The 23,566-nt window shown below is 32.6% G+C and overlaps 2 protein-coding genes across 2 annotated transcripts in view; one reads left to right on the top strand and one right to left on the bottom strand.

Moving 5' to 3' along the window:
- Window positions 1-185: 185 nt before the first annotated feature.
- On the top strand, window positions 186-12,225 carry Dpck (Dephospho-CoA kinase). The gene is made up of 4 exons (XM_089646135.1): window positions 186-372; window positions 2,247-2,538; window positions 4,030-4,233; window positions 10,924-12,225. Exons 1-4 carry the CDS (start codon window positions 261-263, stop codon window positions 11,003-11,005), a joined length of 690 nt encoding a protein of 229 aa, XP_089502261.1. The 5' UTR covers window positions 186-260; the 3' UTR covers window positions 11,006-12,225.
- A 146-nt stretch (window positions 12,226-12,371) lies between these two features.
- Window positions 12,372-23,566, bottom strand: part of mfas (midline fasciclin) — a 45,463-nt gene continuing 34,268 nt past the window's right edge. The window contains exons 5-18 of the mRNA XM_089646133.1: window positions 22,570-22,660; window positions 22,295-22,456; window positions 21,375-21,523; window positions 20,718-20,856; window positions 20,558-20,624; window positions 20,158-20,298; window positions 19,890-20,029; window positions 19,184-19,298; window positions 18,607-18,798; window positions 18,098-18,261; window positions 17,457-17,633; window positions 15,974-16,139; window positions 13,574-13,737; window positions 12,372-13,126 (exon numbers count right to left, since the gene is read on the bottom strand). Coding sequence (XP_089502259.1) covers window positions 13,058-13,126; window positions 13,574-13,737; window positions 15,974-16,139; window positions 17,457-17,633; window positions 18,098-18,261; window positions 18,607-18,798; window positions 19,184-19,298; window positions 19,890-20,029; window positions 20,158-20,298; window positions 20,558-20,624; window positions 20,718-20,856; window positions 21,375-21,523; window positions 22,295-22,456; window positions 22,570-22,660 — 1,936 coding nt within the window. The 3' untranslated portion in view covers window positions 12,372-13,057. The remainder of the gene's footprint in view (window positions 13,127-13,573; window positions 13,738-15,973; window positions 16,140-17,456; window positions 17,634-18,097; window positions 18,262-18,606; window positions 18,799-19,183; window positions 19,299-19,889; window positions 20,030-20,157; window positions 20,299-20,557; window positions 20,625-20,717; window positions 20,857-21,374; window positions 21,524-22,294; window positions 22,457-22,569; window positions 22,661-23,566) is intronic.

Here is a 23,566-nt window from a genome sequence, read left to right as displayed (position 1 = left end):
GACAAGGCGACTGACCATAGATCATGTTTTCTCAATGGACAACTGAAAATTTGTGTCGGAGCTCAGAGTAGATAAGCACTATTATTTAATAATATTATCAGTTTAATTTTCATTGCTGTAAGCAATTTTGGTGACTTTGGTGGCGCACAACGGCAACACTGCTCGCCCGCTGTCAAAGTGACAAAATCCAAAAGCTGCGGTCCGAGCCTGAGGTCTTGGAGTTTTTTTAAAGAGTTGAAACCAGACAGAATCAGACTAAAATGTTCGTCGTTGGCCTAACGGGAGGGCTGGCGACTGGCAAGAGCACCGTCCTCCAAATATTCAAAGAACACGGTATTCCAGTTATAGATGCCGATCAAATCGCCAGAGAGAGTGAGTGCACCAGATAAATATATTGATCGATGCCCCAATAACAGAAATCCAACCTTAATAATCTCGGATCATTGTTTTATAATTAGTTTTTAAGTGTAATTTCACTTAACTGTAACATAGCTGACATAACTGTAAATTAATTCTCAATTGGTGACATCCTGAAAATAAAACTGGTTATATCCTGTCTAACATTAATTAATTCTACCCAGTGAGAATTAGCCTAATTAATGTATTTATCGGTATATTTTGACCTTTTAACATTTGTAGGTATTTTTATTTTTTAAACTTCTAAAATACAATAACTTGTCAGCAGGATAATAGTGACACTAAATGTTTGGATAAACTTCTGCTGCACGCTTAATACACAAAAATATATAAATAGCTCTTTATTTTAAATTAATTACTACAATAAATAACTATTTCTGTGGTAGGAGATGGTAAAATATTTATTAAAGTTCAATTTTTTCTCAATCAAAGTTAAGTGTGAAGTTTATGAAAGTCGCATAAATTATTAAAATAACCCAAAATAAACCCTAAAAACCTATTTTTTGCACGTGCAACTTAAACCCCCGCCTTAAATAGTTGTCTCCATTAGATATTTAAGTTGAAATCAAGCATAGTTTTTTAAAAAGCCTTTGCATGCAGCGGAATTCGATTTACGTTCCATTCGTCATTACATTCGATTCGTTTACCAAAGTTTACACGGCCTTCTTGCTTGGCCGCCCTTATTATATTTTACAGTCATCTTTGTGTGAAACAGGGTGATGGTTAGTTAGTTACACCAATAAAAGAATACTTTAAAAACAAATTTATTTTAATTCATTCCTTGTATGTTTGTTGAGAAAACTGTCGTTCCATGGAGCGGAATAAACAAAAACCTACAAATCTGTTTGTACCAGTAAGTTGTATTTAATATTGTTCTGATACCTTGTTGTGTTGGACCTTTGCACCAATCAAATGTTCTGTTGTGACAGCTAATAGTATTGCATGCAACGGTGCCCTTGAAGTGATATTTATCAAAAATTGCACTATAGATATCTGTAAAGTATTAATCGGGTTATTGTAATTGTCAATTTCAAAATATGGCCCTTCTATTTATGGTAATCAAAGTCCTTATCTTGTTTCTGATTTTACTGAATGATAAGAATATTTTTTTCTATGTTAACATTACTACATACTATGACTACACATGTTTACTTTTATATATTCCATTTACCATTCTAAATCATTCCCATTCTTTCTCAGTTCAATCTGGTCTCTGGAACGGGCTTCCTTCCTGTTGTATGGAGTAATCTCTCAAATGCCAATTTAAGAGAGACAGCCTGGTTCTCACTGCCTCATAAACTCTGGTCTTCCATCGGATAAAGTGCTCCAACAGCCGTTGTGCCCACACGATGCATAGGTGGAGCCTTAAAGAGTCGGCGATGTGTGAATGCGGTGCAGTGCACACCACTGAACATGTGTTCTCGAATTCTCGCTCTATTCATTCCATCCACAGGGAGACTCCTGAGGCCCTAGCTTGGTTTACAGACCTAGATGTCCTCTTCCGACCCCCACTATAAGAAAGAAAACCGCTAAATGTCTGCCCAATATTTTGTGCACAGTTGACACTATTTGCTGCCTGAGAACAGATTGTTTTTATAACTCATTCTTGAACTCAACAACTTGGTCATGGTGTGGTTCGCCATTTATGTTTCCTCGCTCTGTCAAAACCCAGATTCAGTCCTTTATATAGGACTTCCATGTAAGGAGTAAATATATATATTTTTTAATTCCACAAAGATTCTGAATTAGTTGGAATCTGGCGTCACCTTTATTACTATGATGTAGTAGGTTCAGATAAGGAATTGATGATTAAACTTTTTTAATTTCAGTAATTGAACCCGGTAAGTCAGCATGGGATTTGATCCGGACAGAGTTTGGCGATGAAATCATCTCTGAAGATGGAACAGTAAATCGGACATTGCTTGGAGCTATTGTGTTTGATGATGCCAAAAAGAGAAACACGTTAAATAAAATAACACATCCGCGCATTCAAAGGGTGTTGGCTAAAACTGCAATTGAAAAGTTCCTCCAAGGCCATGCATTTATTGTGATGGAGCTCCCACTTCTCTTTGAGACGGGACGCATGATGGGATTCATGCATAAGATTATCACAGTTGTCTGGTATGTACAATATTTTGTAATGTTTTGCTTTTCTATTGGACTTTCCTTACATTTGCGGAAAACGCGATTGGTGAAGATTGACCGCCTCTGTGCGGTAAAACTTGACTCCCCAAAGTGAGTGAAAATAATTAACTTCAATGTAGTTTATTGAAATTTTTGTGTTTAGTTTCTATTTTATGTTTAACTAGCTGTACCCCGCCACGTGTTGCTGTGGCTCAGTCTGTCTGTGCAGATAGAGAAACAATAGCGCGAGTTGCTTTTACGTCCAAGAGATGGCGCTGTTTAAAAAAAAAAAAAGCCTGTTTACCTGTCACCAGGTGACATCTATATTATATAGGTATATAAAAAAACACGAGTATTTGAATGCAACATAGTGTCAAAATTTCAAAGCAATCTGTGAAGAACTTTCGGAGATTTAAGATTTTGAACAAACGAACATTAATATTTTTATTAATAGATAGAATTTAAGATTTTGTTTTCTTGAATGAAATTATAAAATAATGATTGAAGCTGTAGTGGAAATCAACTCACTTCCCGACATGCGATCATGCTGAAACTCAGTAGACAGACTTGTTGTCGTTTTCTTTTGCATATTCATTCAATATTTTTCAATGTGTTTGAGACAAAAGATCGTTTTTTTGCTGCTAACATTATTTTTTAACATGTGCAGTAAAAATGTGACTGACATTCCTCCCTTTTTTAACATTAAACTGAATATTCAAATTCAAAATATTAAATATGTCCTTTTGATGAAACAACTCAACTTAATAACGCTGTCAGATAAGCGGATCATTGTACCATCAAATAAAATTATTAATAATTGCATTGACAATCCTGAAATTGTCGCTAAAACATAATTTTATGTACCGACTAGAAATATGAGGCAAAGTGCCACCTTTTTCTGTGACAATTTTAAAACCAACTATGAAGCTCATACGCCTATAAAAGACTGCATCGTTTTGGCAATATTGTAGACATGTTTAAATATTCCGTGTAATTCTTAAAACTAAATCTTTTTAATCACTAGAGATGTATGAATTCACGACTCCGTAGTGAATACACTTTTATTTTTATATTTCTATGTTTCTATATACATATTTTGGTTTCCATAATCCACACTATTAATTTTAATTTAATCATATATCATTATTTATTGTTAACTATGTACCTAACACAACTGTATCACTTACCTATCTTTGTAAAAGCTCATTAGGGCGTAAATAAATGAATAAGTATTTTACAGTCCACTTAGTAACATAATAACAATAAAAGTCTTAAAATGAAAGCTTTTCCGTATGAAACTATGTGCATTGCTATTTTTCTCTACTGCTGGCAAACCAATAATCACCAATGCTACACACCTACCATAGTATATTTATATAATCCTACTTGGTAATATGTAGCTTGTTTGCCAAAACCTCTGCACAATGGTCCGGATATTACGCTTTAGTTCAGTGTATTGTTTCTTAGGTGTTTGATTGATGATTTCAGTGAAGATGATCAACAACTGGAAAGGCTGTGCAATAGGAATGATTTTAGCCCAGAAATTGCCAAAAAGCGTATTGACACGCAAATGCCATTGGAACAAAAAATAGCCAACTCGCAATTCATTATCGACAATACCGGATCTTTTGCGGACACACGGAAACAAACTGAAAATATTATTAAGGTGCTTAAAACAATAAAGTTTCATTGGTAAGTAACAATAATATATTATTATTTGTATAAAATTGTTTTGGCTTTCAAGTATTTATTCTGCGTATGTTCAATTTTATTCAAAATTCACTACAAGCGTAAGGGTAACACACTTGAGGCGGTCAATGGAGAAATGGTACAACTCATTGGTTGATATGGCAACTCATTGAACACAAGTTGCAAATATCAACCAATAAATAATAAAATTTTCACTGGGATTGCCCTTAGTTCTTATCAACTTTTAAAGATCTTGTTGAGAGATAATGTTTTGAAATTGTAAATTGTATGTCTTAACTTTAAGCTCGTTAACTCAGCTGAAAATGTTTGGGCAAACTCTTCTGTGCTGACCCCTTATTTACGAATGAACATAATAAAATTTGCCTATTTAATTAATTCATCATTTGTTACTTAACAGCGTTGTGAATATACAACTTTTTTATGGATTGGAACACCTTTATAACTTTCTTCTACTTGTTTTATTAATGCCCATTGTCTCCACCTCCGGTCTGAAGATGCCCATCATAGGGTGAAACCGGTCCGGTCATTAATAAAAAAGTAATAGAAAAAAATTATAAATGTGGTTTGATCCATAAGTACAACATATTAAAATGGAATTCCACCCTGAATTAAAGACTTAAATATTATAAATACCTGAGCGTTGAATATGTTTGCATACAATTATTACTCTGCATAGTACCAATAATACATTTGTATATTAATTATTGAAACAATATTACTAATAATCAAATCATAACAATTATGTAGGTTCCTACATAATTATTAAAAAAAAAATGATTTAAGATTTGCATTTCAACTGTCTGTGTTCAATGTTCAATTTGTTTGTGTTTTCCGGGTCCTGTCAAGATGGTAGTCGTATCTTATAGTAATTTTTTATTCCTCCAGAGCGCGCCCATGCATTCTGGCGTACAAGTTGTCAAATCAGAATAATAAACATTATGCAAAGTCTACTAGTCACAAAACTATTAGTGTTAAGATTTGAATCTCTAGATTTACTGCAAATATTAGAAACACTCAATTCAAATCAAACAAAATGACAGCAATTTAAAATATTTATGTATTCATTTTATGTCTATTTGTGGTTCTTACTAACTTGTACCCCTTTTTATATAACTTTGTTTTTGTAACTAACATGCGATTGCTACTTTAGGAATAGGTGAAATAACTTAATGAAATTTCAATCCATTATGCATTCATATTAACACTTTGTATGCATTTTTAGTATTATTATTATATATTGACCTTGTGTATTGTCCTTGTTATAGGACATATTGAATATAGAATAATAGAGGAAGTGCCCTAATAATATATTTTTTTTTTATTTTTTTTTTTATTTTAGCGACTATATAAAATAATTGTTACATACAAAATATAATGGTGAAATTAAGTATAAAATATTGTATTTCTTAGTCCTCCTCACTAGGGGGTCCTGTGCCGAGGCGGACTAAAGTTATTTAAATATGGTTTATTTGTCTTCTATGTCGTTTTTAGTGTCTTCTATATCGTTTTTAGTGTTTTCATTAGGGTTTTTTCATTGACCTCTTTTAGCCATATTTTTATTAATGATTTGTATTCATTAGGATTTTTTATTAGTTTTATGTCTTGGGGAAGGATGTTATGGAGTTTTGTTGCAAAGTATGTATAGTTTCTTTGTCCGAATGTGGTTTTATAACTTGGAATATTTTTTATATCATTTTTGTTCGATCTAGTGTTATGCATACACAGTCTAGTAGAGGATTTGTTATTTTTGAAGAGCTTCAATAATATATTTTTGGCATATATTTGCTGTACATTTGGTACGTCAAAGGAATTGAATATTTCAATTGAAGGCGTTCTAATTGGTACTTTCAATATGGTCTTTATGATTCCTTTTTGAATCGTATTCAGGTTGTGTAGGTACGTATGTGTAGCAGATCCCCATCCTATGATTCCATATTCAATTCGAGAATGACATAATGCGTAGTAGACCTTTTTCATATCCTTTTTATTTAATACGTTTCTTAGATTTTTAAAGAAATATATAAGGCTTGTGAGTTTTTCCGTAATACCTTTGATGTGTAGGTCCCATCTAAGATTTTCGTCGATTATTACTCCGAGATATTTTATGTTTTGTGTTTTTTCGATGACGGGGCAGTAACATTGTATATTATTTCCATGGCATTCGTGTAGTTTTAGTTCTAGTGATTTTATTGGTTGGCTCCTTGCGTTTATTGAAAATGTTATATATTTTGTTTTGCTTATATTAAGGGTAAGCGAGTTGATTTTAAGCCAATTTTGAAGTGCACTAAGCCCCTTTTCAGCCTCATTAAATGTATCCGTCCAATTTTCTTCTTGAAATAATAAAACAGTATCATCAGCAAAACTGATTATGTTTCCTTTAATGGTAAGGTTAGTTAAATCGTTGATATAGATAATGAATAGGATCGGTCCCAGTACACTTCCTTGAGGGACGCCATAGTTTAAAGATAGTAGTTTGCTCTTTTGTTTGCCAATTTGTACTTGTTGTTCTCGCCCTGTTATATATGACTCTAATAAGTTCATTGTTGTTTCGGCCATTCCTATTTTTTTTAGCTTAGTTAGTAATATTTTATGGTCTATTGTGTCAAAAGCTTTTTGAAGATCTATGAATAAAGCCAAACACTTTTTCCCTTCATCTATGTTTTTTATGGCTATGCTTGTTAGATTTTCTATGGCATCATTGGTGCTTAGATTTTCCCTAAAGCCATATTGGGATGGTGATAATAATTTGTTTTGTTCAAGAAAATGAACAATTTGCTTCTTCATTACAGTTTCCAAGATTTGTGAAAAGGAGCTTAAGAGACTTATGGGTCGGTAGTTATATATATCCTTTTTGTTACCACTTTTATGTATAGGTATAACTGTTGCTTTTTTAAGGCATGAGGGGAATACATTTGTAGATATAGACAGATTGACCAAGTATGTCAAAGGGAAGGTCAGTTCATTTTGGAGTTGTTTTATTGTTTTATTTGAGATTATATCATTTCCCGATGATTTATTAACATTGAGGGATACAATTGCGTTTCTGATTTCAGTATTGGTTACATTAGTTAACTTTAATTTATCTATCTGGTTCATACTTTCCTTTTCTTCTGGTAAAATGCTAGTTTTTGGATGTCTGATTTGCTTTGCCAATTTTGACCCTATATTTGTAAAAAATTCGTTTACGTATTCGAGAATTTTGTCCGGATGCTTTTCGAAAGAGATTTGGGTATTTTCAATTGTTAGTTCATCTATGCTTTTGTTATGGGATGATTTTGCACTTGTAATTTCATTAATGATCTTCCATAATTTGCGTGGGTCATTGTTACATTCGTCTATTTTTTTCTTATAATAATTTTCTTTGACATTGCGTACAACATTTTTGCAAATATTTCTGTATCTTTTATAATATCGTTGTATAAAAATATCACAAGGATTTAAACTAACTTTCCTGTGTAGTTCATCTCTTTTTCTAATGCAATTTATAACGCTTTGGGTTATCCATGGTTTAAGATGTTGATTTTTATGTGAAATCTTTTTTTCTATTGATTTGGTATTTGACATGATGGTATGAGTTATATATTCAATGAATTTACTCCAGGCACTATTTGTATCAAGGTTCTCCAGTAGGTTTATCCAGTTTGTATTTAGTAATTGTTGTTTTACTTCATTCCATATGGTTTCTGTCTTCTGCACGATAATTGTGTAGGGCTGCGATCTTTGTATTTTCTTTTTTGTAATAGATAAAATTGTTGTATAGTGGTCGGTTATAGTAGAGGTGAATATGATAGAGTTGGTTGGTTTAACAGTCTTACTGAATATGTGGTCGATGCAAGATTTGCTGTCATTTGTAACACGCATAGGTTTATTTATCAAACTTTCAAGTCCGTGGGCGGCCAGTGTTTGCAGATAATCAGTTCTATTTGGATGACCGTTTTCTAGTATGTCAATATTTATATCTCCGATGAGGAAGACATTTTTTTTGTTTTTTAGAAGATTGAGTTCATTAGAAAGCGTTTCAAGAAACTGATTAATATTAGTTGTAGCTGGTGATCGATACAGAGCTAATATAGTGGTTTCATCACCCACTTTGATTTTCAAACAGTTTGCATTTGGGAATTTTATTTCATTGACTTCAGTTTTAGTGTCATCTTTAATGTACACTATCACACCATCATTTTTTGTGTAATTCAAATTGGTTGCATATGAGGTGTAATTATTAATATGTAAGGGTGAATATTTATCCTTTATCCAGCACTCAGTGAGGATAATTATATCAAGATTAATTTTTAGATTCTTAATTAGTATTTGAAGTTCATATGGAGACGGAACACAAATAAATTATTTATTCTTTATAATCTTCTCTTGCCGCCGTGCATCCTTTATTAGACAGGACTAGGATATTTTCATTGCCTAAGTACTTTTTTAAAACTTCATTGTCAAATTTCAATCGTCTGTCCAGTATTACGTGTGACTCCATTGTGATAGTCCATTTCTTTTAAAGCGTCAGTCAGCTAACTATCAAATTTTAGCTTAAAAACAATACAAAGTTTATTAAATAAACAGTCAAGATGCCGCTACGCAGAAGTTATCAGCCAGCGAGTGTAAAAGTGTTTCGAATAAAAAAAAGGCAGGAACATCATTTCACAGGTAAGTGAAAATTTAAGAAACCATTCCTGTCAAACATTTTTTCAATTAATTTGATAATTCAGACATGTTTTTAAGTATTTTGCCAGTTAATATTGTATTCACCGAGTAGTTTATTCTTTATGACAATAAACAGGGAAAATTTTTATATTTTATCATTTAAATGCGCAGCCGTCATATGAATATTTGCATTGCACTGTAAAAATACAGAGGTTCAATGAAAATGTGCCGCGGCCCGGTGCTAATTTATTCTTAATTATATCATTGATAATGTTTATTATAACATCTTAATATATATTCATAGAAATTTTAATTAGTTCCAATCAATGATTTATCATAGCCAGCAAATAATATTTAACCTTTTAAATGCCAGTAGGTAGAAGTGTAGCTGTGCACAGCAGGCCAAGAATGCGAGTTAACTCGCTCTTGGCACAGAAGCGGTTAAGACCATTGTGAAAAGGGTATAGTTTGACAAAGGAAATTATTTTCTTTTCTTTATTACACTTTAAGAATGGAATATTAGGAAATCACTTTTCCAACTGTTGCTGAAAGTTCCTATTCAAGTTGGGTTGCGATCTGTATGGTTTAGTATCTTCCATTTTTATAGGTACATCTATAACACGTTTGTGATATAACTACACTTTTCAGGTGTTCAACCGAAAACTCTTCTGTGTTCAAAACATTTTTAAAAACAGTTTAGGACGGGTTGTTTACAGAATTTGAATAATTCATCAAATTTTAAAGTCGATTTTCAAGTTCTGTGAAGGTTTTATCCAAGTTCTGTTACAGTTTCAGTTTTTTGAAGCAACTGGTCAGTAATTATATAATAATCAAATCTGAATAGAACCTTAAAAGAACTTTAAAATTTGATGAATTGTTCAAATTCTGTGAAACAACCTGTCCTTAGTCACAAGAACATTGAATGAATCTTGATGGATGACGCAGTGCCCACAACATTATATGTCAGCATAATTATGTTTATCAGGTTATGGAGTAAAAAATACATACTGTGAAAAATTATGTCTTATTAAAATTATGTTAAGTTTCTTATTTCTTGTACTTAAATAAAGTATTGGACAAATAAAAATGTGTTTTATTTAAATGAGTATGTAAGAATTAGTTGTTGCCCCCAAAGCTACTGAATAATAACAATGGAAATGGTCTGACGTTGACGTTATCTTGGCAGAAATTGTTGAACTAGTGTTTAAACAGAATGTTTTATTGGTATGCAATGTCTTCTCTTAGGTATTTTATAAAGTCATTGATAGGACATATCAGGTTGCCAATTTGCAAGCGAATTAGATCACATGCAATCAAATTAAATCGATAATGTTTTTCCAAAATTTGTAGATAAACTATTACAGAGCACTCTTCACAGATCGAAAAAAAAACTAACAATATATTTTTTAAATAACTGGTAATAATTTGTTTTTGATTTTATACAAAGACTGTATAAATTTAGGAATGTAATAAAAAAAGTAGTAAATATCGATAGGGCTCACATTTCAGAAACCCTAATTTTTTTGTTTACTTGAAGGTTGTTCATCATGTTAGTTCTTGTAGTAAAAGAGTAACGAGTAAAAAAAATCATGCCTTGTCATCAACATAGATATGACATAGATAAAAGAATACTGTACGTTATACAAAGACTGTAAAACATACTTCCAACTTTTCTCTCGTAAACGAGATCACAGTCTCCCGCTGTACAAACATAAAATGTCAAGAACTTAAATCTCCATTTCCCCCGCAAACAAAGTACAAAACTGATTTATGAAAATAATTGAAACTGAACAAAAGTTTTATTCTTTTATTGTTTTCACGCCTTCTACTTGTATTATCATAACTTGTAATAAGTTCATGTAAGGTTACAATAATTTACATGCAAGTGTCGATACATAATAATGCACAAGGTTTTTACTGTACGGGGTTGAGCAGGAGTCTTTGTATATGGATGAACTTGGCGTGAATGTTTTTAAAACACAAATTAGCATTTGAAATGTATTTCTTGTTATTTTTTTTTTCTAGGTTTCTGCGGGCTGGAATTGGAATTCTTGTATTTGGCATTCCACTATTAGTTATCTATTTCACAATTTTCTTCAACAAGTGATCACATACTCCAAGACCGATTTTATATGCATAGCATAGGGGAACATTGTGTGTTAATTTTTTTAATGTTAATGCGAGTATTAAGTTTGTATTATTTTTGTATTGAGTTTTGGTTTGGATTTTTAAGTGTTTTCCATTGCTTAAAGTCATATTATTTTTTAGCCTAGAGTATTTTAATTTTAAATGCGACTTTTTCAATATAATATTTGCCATTGTTTCAATCAATCTTAAACGGGTATCTAATATTATGATTGTTTTGTTATATTAAATAATTCATGAAATATTATTTTAATGATTTAATGCATTTCTAAGACATCTAAATATTATTTAAAAAATCCACCTTTTTTAAATTTATCGTCAATTCTGACAGCTTTGTAGAATATAATGCTAGTGTTTTTATTAAGTATTAGGTATTTTTTTCTTTGGTAAAAATAATTAATGAATACCATTCTTATACGTTTATAAATGTGCAATAAAAAGTAGTTCTAAATAACCAATAATATTTCGTTTTTATTATTGTGTTAATTTAAGAAACTTGGTTTTCTCCTGGTTAAAATACATATAAACAAGTCATCACACCTTATCCCAACAATTCTACAGTTGTGCGGGAAATACGCATATAATATGCTATAATAATAATATTTGGATGATTTGAATAGCGCCGTTTTTGTGCAAAATCACCTCAAGGGCTATCTGGTATTAATTTGTGTCTGTAGACTAGAATGGCAACTATGCAATTATTTTTTGTGCACAATTAAAAACATTTTAATACAACATCAATTGTGAAATAAGTCATCACCGTCAATTATTGTACAAAATAATATTCACCCGTAATTTATATCAATTACACAGAAAGATTAAAAAATATATATTTTATTTTATTTACAAAACCTATTCATTCTCTAATAGCATTTTCCATTTTATTTTCCTGTTTTGAGAAGAAAAACTTTTTAATAAATTCCTTTATCCAACTAAGAAGTACATTCTAACAAAGATGCAAAATAGAAAGATTTTTCTGATTCCGGGTAGAATGTGCAAATGATATTCCGCACACAGTTACACAAAAGTGGGATACCCGGATATTTAATGAGGGGGCCCCCAAACTTAATATGAGCAGGGGGCCCCTCATGGCTTAAAACTGCCCCGCAAATCCATTATTTGTGTATCAATATCAATAAAATGTTTTTGCGTGTTTTAAGAGGTCAAAACACCCATGAAGACTGATTTTATCATATGAGTTTTTGCAATGTGAAATTTCCTCCCAGATTTCAAGATCATAATTATTTTTGTTACATTATATCTGCCAGCAATAAAACTTAAGAAATAATTGCTACTTAAAAATAATATTATAAAATTAAACAAAAATATATATTTAACAATTTATTTAATTTGGTTATTCAGTAATATAATATACTTATTGTAAACAAAACATGAAAAAAAAAGATTACACAAAATTATTACGATTATACCTGTAATTCGTAGTTATTATCAAAGATTTTTATATATTAAAAGCACGACATTTTTCTGTAAAACTTTTATTTGAAGAAAAAGATCATTATTTATTGAAAATATTGGAATTAAACAATCAGTATCATTTGATAATAGTAATAATTAAATGAGCATCATTGAAAAATTAATCTAATTTTAACTTTCACCACACTCCTGCCTGCATCGAACAGATGTGACCCAACCCACTCTGACACCAAGCAAAAACAGTCTGAACCGTATTTTATTTGTTAAATTAATTACTCAATTGATAAATTAACTTTGTCCTCCGTAACTACTTAATATTCCCGTTGCTATCCAAACTTTGAATTCCTTAACATAATACATATACATATTTTCATAATTAAATAACATATTTTCATAATCAAAAATAATACTCTTAAATCTACATTACAAATACCTGCCAAAAACTGCTTTCTCAGGTTTCACTAATATTTGATAAATATGTATGTAGTAGGTTTATTTTTCCATGGATTATTGAAACTTAAACCTAATTTATATTAATTGGCCTTCTGAAAGGCAAATTCGTTTCGACCATGGAATTGGTTCAAAGTCCATACAGTAGAATGTCGATGTTTGGGTTCTTGGACCTTGGTCTCATGTGTTTGAACATGATCTGGAAGAAAACATTTAAAAACACATTAACCATATTGATAGTTCGAGCTACATGACATAGATGGCTCTAGTGTAGAGAGATTGTAGAGATTATAATTTATTAACCAACAGATAATGATAATATATAGGTTTACCCCTCAATGTTAAGAACCGAGATGAGTTCTAGCAACAGAGAGATGTTGAGAGCATGATAGAGAGGATGTCGGCCTCCAGGCCATCCTATACACTCGTCCTGGATTAAAAGAGTTTCCAGTCGAAATAAAGACATAGTGTTTGTTTTGAAGAATGCATTATTATTTATCAAGAATGCATTCACATCAACTATAAAACAGAAAATTTGTTGTAAGTGACCATTGATCACTCCAACGCATCAGTTATCTTACTCCGCTTTTAACTTTGCCAGTAACAAATCCAGACACTAAACACTGAAGAAAGATTGTTCACAAACCTTGTTAGTCAAATGAACAACTCCATTGGAAGCCATCAGGTCGCACTTCTTGATGGTTGCGGAGCCGATCTGGTTGTCCCGGAACTGAGCGGTGAACTTATCATCGATGCAGGTCAGCGATGCAGTCCACGGGAAATTGTGGAGGCCGGCGCAGCATCTCACATCTGGATTTAAATCATTGCATAGAATGTTATTCTTCTCGCTGCCCTCCTACAGCATTTCATCTTAGTTTCATTTTAGCCACTGAAGAGATAAACCAATATAGCTTAACCATAAACTAAAGACCTTTTCCTAAAATCGCCCTTAATGAAGTGCGGATGCTGGCATAATGCTAGTAATTCACACCCTTTCTGGACATGGCTAGAAATATGCATCTTTTTTATTTGCAGTATTGCTATAGAAGTGTGGGCTATCTGTGTGCCAGAAGTATTCTCTGTTTTTCCTTACTTTTTGTGAAATCTATCAAATATGGAAATGCTTTCTTGAACATATAATCAATTGAAACGTTGCTTGAGCTTTGGGCGTGTTTGATGACCAGATCTAAATAGCCAGATACTTCCCCACCGTTCTCTTCCCCATCCCCCCCCCCCTGGAGAAGCAGTAGACTTAAAATTTGAAAATATAAATTAAAAATAGTGGACAGGATAGACATCTCTGGTCAGTTATTGTATAGATTTTGCTCTGCAGTTAAATGACAATGAAATTCAGTAATGGATTCATCTGAATTATGTTGTTTGACAAAAGAGGGCACCACTATTCCTGTTTGGTCGATTTACGACTATAAGATTTAAATATTTTTGTCTCAAGAAAAGTGACAGTTTTTGAATTACAATGTGTTAATTCAAATTTCATTCTGAATTCTATTCTCTTGAGAGCTTGTCGTGACAGATCATTATTTCATGGTGTAAATGCAAGTTTTATTGTGCTGATTGCCGTCCGCTGCCGAATTTGGATATTAAGGAATTGCTGCCAATCTCAATGCGAGTGATATATTCGGTGAGTTCTCTGTTTTATGTATTTGGTGGCTGGATGATAATTTTTTACGCTGCCTGCAGAGTGAAATTTGTAATCAACCTTTTTTTTCATAGGGAATTAATTATTCCCTGATGGTCTGTGTGGCTTACAATCCAGATCATCACCACCCCCCTTCCCACTCCCTTCAGCCTCACAGCATACTTAATTGGAGATGCTATAGTATCACTGGCGTCCAGATGGTTGGGAACAGCTGGGATTCACAAAATGCAGGGTTTTCCAATAAGAGGTGTTATTTTGATATTCAATCGTAAAAGATCAATGGTTTCGTTGCTTGTGTGGCAAGTAGCGCCGTCTTGTTGAAAGTAAACGTTGTCCAGATCAATACGATTCAATTTCGGCCATAAAAAATCATTAATCATCTCTCGATAGCGCAATCCATTCACCGTAACTGTTGCTCCAGCCTCATTTTCGAAAAAGTAAGGTCCAATGACTCCGCCGGACCATAAACCGCACCAAACAGTCACACGTTGAGGATAGAGAGGCTTTTCAACAATAACTCTTGGGTTTTCCGAGCCCCAGATGCGACAATTTTGCTTTTTGACGAAGCCACCGAGGTGGAAATGGGCCTCATCACTCAAGATGATTTGCATTTGATTCACTCAAGTGAATTTTAATAATTGCAATGCGCTGATGAAGCGTGTATCGTTCCATTTTTATTAATTTCGTAGTTTCTACTTGTCAAATGTCAAAAAATGACAGCTTTAAAAGTAACATCTACCGAAATAGCGGGCTATTCAAAATAACACCTCTTATTGGAAAACCCTGTATATATATTTTTTTAAATCAATTTCATTAACATCTCTGAATTCTAGGAGATTGCTGTAATAAACAAGAATCCTTGCACAAATTTAAGAACATTTCCATAAAATCGATCCTTGTTCTGACAGATGACTGTAGTATATACTTAAAGATATTTTCAGTGAAACATTGCCAATGTTCGTAATTGCTAAGGTGGTCCCTAATTCCTTGAATTAATATGTATATTTTATTTTTTATTTTTTTAATTCCTACAAAAATGAAAAGTGGACCTGTCTCACTAATCATGCTGTATCTCAGCTCTGTCTTGGAATACATTCCTTGCTTCAATCACATTCATACATAGTCTCATAATATACACTCCTGTTATTCTGACGCTTGATATGACACAACTCAATGTTAAAAGAATGCTTAAATCGGATTGCAATCGGATTAGCCCAAATTTTTCTCTCAGCTGCAAATTTAGATAAGACATTGAAATTCAATTGAACGGCATATTTTGCAGGGTCATGATAAGCTATTCCTTATACGGCTTAATTTGTTCAACATGGACCGATAATCCTTGTGAATATATGATATTGATAATATCTGTTAATCTTGTCAGCTTACCTTTGAAAGTGTGTCTTGTCAGCAAGTTGGTGACTGTTTGCTTGTCACCGAGCAGTTCTTCATATTCGGCATTTTCCATAGCTTGGAAAGCCTCATTCACCGGAGCCACAAAGGTTATGTCTTTCTTATCCCGGAGGATTGCTTCCATATCCGAGCCAGTAACCACCTTAAACAAAGGAAAGTTCATATATAGAGCAATTGTTTTTTATTAAAATTACAGAAAAGGATATTGTTTGAAGTCTGAAGCAATAAAAAACTCCCAAAGCGTTCAATCCGACTTGATCGAAATGATGTGTCCCGTCTGTGCAGATAAATGATTATAATAATTTGTTATCCTTTGTGCTATGCATAATAACCATGTCTTACAAACTTTAGTTTATCATTAAAAAATAACTCTGTTTTGTGCCTGGAACTTCAAATATGTACTGCAAAAATATTTTCAAATCTCAACATCATTTCAAATAAGACAAGACGCCACATTGTTTTTTTCATGTTGATCAATAATTAAAAAATATTTTTAAAATCTCGGGCAAAACTGTTGAAATAGAAGTGGTGATTCAATTTTAATTGAAAGGAGCAGGTGTGTAACTTGGGAAATTATCAAGGTAGCAGGGTGCGAAATAATGTAGTAAATAAAAAAAATAGAATAATGTGCAATTACATAAAACTATCGCAAACAGTTAACAAGGATGACGCTTTATGCCCCTAGAGTGCGGCGATATATAGGCTGGGTCATAGAAAACATCTCTCTTTGCCTATCAGTATGAAACTTATCCACCGCTTATTGAACATGTACCCCTGTCACCTGTCATTAGACATTTTAAATATTGGCAATAATTTTAATTTAATACTTTTATGTTTTCATCCAAACACAGCGTGAAACAGATTTGTTACATTATCCATTAATTAAATTCTTGATTCGCTTCTCTGAAACTAAAAAAATAAACACACCCAAGAAATTAAACAGACAATTGCAAGATTCGCTTTAAGTAACATAATTAACATACACTTCAACATTAGCATCAAGATCGCAACATTCGCAATGTTCGCATCACACAATATATAGCCACCATTCTATTGACTCTTGGTTCGCCAGCTGATTCTATTTTCGTAATAACTAGATTTTTTTATTTCAAAATTATGTTTTTGTAAACAGTGCCATCTTACCAGATAATGTGTTCATATATTTGTAAAAATAGTACATCATTTAACGTAAGTAATTTCCCCATGATAGTTCAGAGAAATGATTTTTTATTGTTCCATATGGTAAGAAGTTCACTCAAGAATTAATTCACTCGAGAAGTTAACTCGCTTTTTATGTTAAAAAAAAAAAATCATACATAGATTTGAATTTGTTTTGTTTATTTTCTTCTTTTTAAATCATCACACTCACTAATAATATAAACGTCAATGGAGAAAAACAAGTATGTATTAAAATATTTAGTAAAAAAAAATTGAAAACCAGTTTATATAATAAGTTTACCTTGTGTAGCATGGATAGTTCGGGGTGAGCTTTGATGAGGTCTAGTATGGTTCCATCGATATTTAGCAGAGGCCTGTCAATCTGGTGCAACACATTGTCGCACTGCTGCGTGTCGAAGTGAAGAAGTCTGGCACAGTTTACCGTGGCACGGTTGTATGTGTTGACAAATGGAGGGAGCTGAAATATTGAACTCTTGCTTTATCGCTGATATTCAATTTCAATTAATCATTACAAAAATTAAGCATAACATGTGTTGAAACTCATAATTTGATTACCTGGTGTAAGTGTCAAACTCAGCCCGACCGACTGCTTCTCAAGCGTCCTACCCAACGGGCTAACGAGCACCTCATCATATAGAACTAGAGTTTCAACTGTTTGGCACCAATGGAATTATGGCATCCCCACTTATTTTGTGGGGATAGAGAAAATGTGGGTTGAGAAGAACCTGACTACTTATGTCTGGTCACTAAGCAGAGCTAGAGCCATTTCAAGAAACATTTCGATTCTGAGTGATGGTCCCTCAACAGGATGATATCTTTGAATGTTTTGAAAACTATGAGCATGTCAGGTACAGTTTCAATTCAAAACTATGTTTTTTGAATGACCATTAAAGTTGAATAATAAATTGAATGAATTCTTACAGTTGAATAGAGATTTGTCCTTAATTGAAATCGGTCCATGGTGTTAAGCATTGCGTTGTCTTCCATTCCGCAGCTTTTAAGATTTCCCTTTGTAATGTGATGCAGTACAAAGTTTTTCAAATCTCTTTTTGAGTGTTTATCCAACGGAGTAGTACTGGTGTAATCTTTAAACCCATTAAAAAAAAGTTTCAAGTTAAAACAAGGTTAAAAAAATAGAGTGATTTTTTTTTTACACTTGCTCCGCAGAGGAGACCTATGTCATATTAAACACATTAAAAAGAAGTTTCAAGTAAAAACGAGGTTAAAAAAATAGAGTTATTATTTTTTTACACTTGCTCTGCAGAGGAAGCACTGCGGAAAATAATTTTGCTCAGCACCTATGTCATCTTTGGGAATGCTGTGTGGGGGGTATTTTTAGGAAATGATTTTCGGGGCAGCTGTACCCTTACCCGCTTCTGAGTAGGGACATGTTATAATGTGTTGCCCTATGACATTTGAATCATTGTTACCTTCATATTCTAACACATTTTTCATGCGATTGTTGCCTGCCTTTTTCAGGAATGTCTCAATCGCCACATCAGTTGGAATGAACAATGTCACGTCGGACCAACTGTCCATCTCAGTCTTCAGTCCGGCTCTCTCTATGATGCCCAGGAACTGAGTAAGGTTCTTCTTCTCTAATAAGTTACTAATCGGGAACGCTGGAAATAATTTAACATAACACTGTATACCTCATAGTCCTGTTAACCAAAAAAAATCATAAAAGGTGATTCAGGATGCAATCAATTATTACAAAATGCCTTATTTTATAGAGATTCGTCTACTTTACCAAGACCGACTGAAGTTTTAGTTTCGGCCAATAACCTTTGATTGTGTGATATTACTAATTAATTATTTTTTACTTTATTTAAAATTTTTAATTAAGGGTAAATACATAATATAGGTACCTTTCTTCATGTTAGTTAATACCTCACTAATTGGGAATAACTCGTGTTTATGGAGGGATCAGAATTTGATATATACATTTACCTATACGCATACATTATCCAATATTTTTTTTTATGATTAGGACTATTTTGTTCTTACCGGCTTCTGGCACCATAACCTCTTCAATGATATGTATAACTCCATTTGTTCCCACCAAGTCAGGTCTGATTACTCGCACATCGTTAATAGTGTATATCGTTTCTCCCAAGGTATCCTGGAATTTTTTAATCAATTTACGGTTTATTATAACTCCTCACAATGGTGGCAATTCGGGAGGAGGGTATAGGTACCGCCACCACAGTCACCATTTATTGGATAAACAACATCTCTACCATGTCACCCAAGTGGTTCGCTAGGTTCAGTGACAAAGACCCTGAGGAATATTATTTTCCTTAAGGCCTCTTGTGTGGAACTAACGTAAAAAAAGCCAATTGTGTAGGTCCATCAAACTTAATAATCAACATCAAAACACCCTAACCAAGGTCCAGTTGTTTCACAGAATATGAACAATTCATCAAATTTAAAAGTTAATATTCAAGTTTTCTGAAAGTTCTTTTCAAGGACTGGCCAATAATGGAATAATAACAGAACTTGAATAGAAAATTCATAAAACTTGAATATTAAAGAAGAAATTTTCTGAATTGTTCAATATTTCTGAAACAACTGGCCTTACAGAAAAATCAAAAAGTTTGCAGTCTTTTCATCCTAAAGTCAAATTCCAATATCATTATACTACCAAGGATGTCACAATACATTCTTAAAAGTTTAATTATTAGGACAAAAGAAGTTGATTACAGTGACTTACAGGTTCGGCAGTAGCATCACTCTCTACAGTGATTCCGGACATAACCATTATTTCACTAAGTGAATCACTCATCCTTATTGTCTTTCCTTCCGCAGTCAAGGAGCATAACGGCTCCGGTGTTATGTGATGCTTAAGTAGATCTAAAAGGAAACACAGGATTGAGATGTAGCGATACAACATTAAAAAGCTACTTTTTGTTACCACTCGTACAATATTTAAAATTGTGAAACAAGTAACTATTGTTAAATTGGTTAAAAGGTATTTATACTTATTGCGCAGCTACTGTTGCCGTCGTAAAGTTGATTCTGGAAAACAGAATCCAGATCGTCGAAAGCTTTGTTTGTAGGAGCAAATATGGTCCAGTCTTCATCGTCACTAATGAACTCATCTAATCCAGACCTCTGCAATGCTAGAATATCATTGATTGAAAATCTTATAAACCCAGTCCCTCGATGAAAGTGAATGATTATAAATACGCACAATAATAATAAATTGATTTAAACATTAATGTTTTTTCCATTTTTAGCATCGGAAGCAATGTTATCATGTATTTTTATTTAATATTAACCCTGATTTAGTTTTAAATTCAAATGCAGGGGATTATTAGATTTCTTGATATTATAATATTGTTATCAATGAACCTAATAAATAATTTTGTTGTAACTTACATTCATAGAAGTTGCTCAGTTCAGGAGTGTCTTTCAAAATACTTATCAGAGATTTTTTCACAGGCATCTGTGAAACATTGAAAAAAAATATTTTAAAAATCTTCATAACCGAACATTAAAGTAGTAAAAAAAATAAATATAATGTTATTGTCATACGCACCAGCACATGATCCACTTGGTGAATCATTCCTCCCTTGGTGGCAACGTTCGGAGATACCACTTTCGCACAGTTGACCAGGAGAATAGAATCGCCAGTGGAAGTATAGGCCTCTTGCACATTCAGTGATGAATTAGTCAAACTGAAAGAATTATTTAAAAAATATGTTTTCGTGTCTTTTCGACTTGGGATACATCCTAGTTGAGTGGGCCTTGTGTCTTGTCCATTGTAGCAACATAAATGCTAACAGAGATTAACAATGTATGTAAGTGCTAACAAAAGTATTATCAATGTACATAAGTGCTAACTAAAGAATTATCCATGCAAATAATTGTCAATAAAGGTATTATCAATGTACTCGAACATAAGTGCTAACAAAATTATTATCAATGTACATAAGTGCTAACAAAAGTATTATCAATATCCATCCCTGGTCTCCGTTTGTGGTGGCACTAAAAACTACAGACCAACCCTCAGAATATACCCACTTCAGAACAGACTATGGGGAGGATATACTCACTAGTGAGGAGGGTAAAGAAAAATCTATAATAAAAAAATCAAAATAAAATAAGAATTGAACCCGAGTTGAATATTTTCATAGCAAACCTAAAATATTAAGCGGGAAAGTACTAACAATCTTTTTATGCATATAAAACCAACCTTTTCAAAGAGTCTCCTGGTTTGATCTTGTGCACTCCACTAACCATGTGACTGCTCAGCATCTGCAGCGAGGTCATCTCGTTCAAATCATCGGCGTCCCTGCGGCGCCGCGCAAGGTCTACACTTCCCACCCATAAGTTTATGTTGTTCTAGAAAAACAAGGTTTGATTCAATAATTTTTCAAATACCTTTCAACCTTTTTGGTATGTTTATCAGTTTTACCAGCATTCAATAATTCCTACAACTGAGAAAGGCGGAATTTTGAAATGCCGACGGAACCGGTGATAGTCACTTGACTATTTTGAATAAATTCTATATGAAAAATGATTTTGCATAAGGGCATTGATACCTACATTCAATGATAATAATAACTCATAGTATTATTAGACTTTATTTATCTCCTACATAAAATGACTCTTCAACTTGCTACGAAATGTTGGCATCTTACTTTTTTAGTTTCTTTATGGTAGGTTATCTATTTTATGAACTATTTCCATGATGTAAAGGAATTGACTCACATTCACACATTACTCTATTTCTATTCATTTGTATTAGTGGAGTATAAAGAGACGCAGCAAATCTGCGAAAGAAAATCTTTTTTAAGTTTTTGATTTGTTTATTTTATTTTTACTATACCGTGTGATCATTGATAGTATGTGTTATGTATATAGTATTTGTTATATATCATATGTTAGTCAATATTTATGATGCATGAAAATTCTCAATTTTAATTTTTATGCCATCTGCAGGTATTCTAACGCATAGAAAACCTGTTACCTCATATTTCATAGATTCTATGAAGTTGATCTGGTATTGTTGGTCCTTATTATCATCAGCGTCTTTACCACAACATTAATTTGTCTTATTTTTGGACTTTCTCATTGCGTCAAAGAATAATTTTTGGCGACGTAAGTACTTACAGTTTCCAGCATGTGATTGGAGAACTTTTCGAAAGCTTCATTACTAGGAAGGAATAGGGTGACATTTTCTTTCTTGATGTAGTCTTCCTTGCCATCCAAAACATCTATGAATTGAGTGGCATTCATTTTCAATATGGTGTCCATCATTGGTAAAATGTCCACCTAAGTGTTAATACGAAACATTTTCAGCAAATATTTTTCTCATAAAACAATATACAATATTTATAAAAGTAATTATGTATGTAGGTGTCTTTATTTGTCATATTGTTACTAACCTTTTCACAAGTTCCCTTAAAAGAATTTTCATATCCCGCGCAGCATTCAAAGGTGGTAGTGGTGGTAACTTGTCTATCTCCGACCATTTGACTAAAATAATAAAATTAATATTTATTTCTTTGTGACAAACATCTAAAACTTTGTTTGTCATATTAATATGATGTACATATTCAGATCATCGATATAAAAAAAATATTAAAATAATATTATATAAATCAAAACACTGTTACTCAAACCTCACTTTATCACTTATATAATTTTATAAATGACTAAAACTCCTAATCTCTGTGGTAAAATTTTATGGATGGCTCGAAACATTCAACTCTGTGCAAATCGATAAAAGGTCCAATTCAAGGTTTTGTTTGGTTTGGTGAACCCACAGATAGTATAATATTAGATGAATAACCCATTTCGAAGTCCACAAGAAATTGTTAACATTTTTATTTGTGCTTCTGTACGGACAATACTCGAGGGCATGATTCTATAATCTGTAGGTGAACCAAATCTCTAATTAAGTAGGACAGAAAAATATCATCACACTAATCGAGGGCTCAAAGTCAAACAACGCTACCTACAAAAAAATACAAATAATTCTTGGTCTTACAGTCAAATAACATTGCAGACAAAGAAAACATACAAATGATTCTAGGACTTAAATGTCTGCAAAAAATATACCGATAATTTGGGGGCTTAAAGTCAAACAACGATATCTACAAAAAGACGTACCAATAATGATTAGTATTGGTATGTTTTTTTATAAATAAGTTATTTGAATTCAAGCCATGGAATTATTGGTATATTTTTTGTAGATAAAATTGTTTGACTTTAAGACCTATAATTATTTTATGTTCATTATAGACAACGATGTTTGACTTTAAGCCCTTGACTTAGCCAAAACTGATTAATTTTGTTTAGAGATCAACAAACAGCATTTTCAGTCAGTCTTCAATATAAACTTATACCATTAAAATTTATATGCACTTTCAGATAATAAGT

Source organism: Hesperophylax consimilis, chromosome 23 (assembly GCF_061612785.1).
Source record: "Hesperophylax consimilis isolate HC1 chromosome 23, BYU_Hcon_1.0, whole genome shotgun sequence".
In the NCBI taxonomy this organism is placed as follows: Eukaryota; Metazoa; Arthropoda; class Insecta; order Trichoptera; family Limnephilidae; genus Hesperophylax; species Hesperophylax consimilis.
Note: the sequence above shows the minus strand (reverse complement) of the source record. Positions and strands in the feature narration are given on the sequence as shown.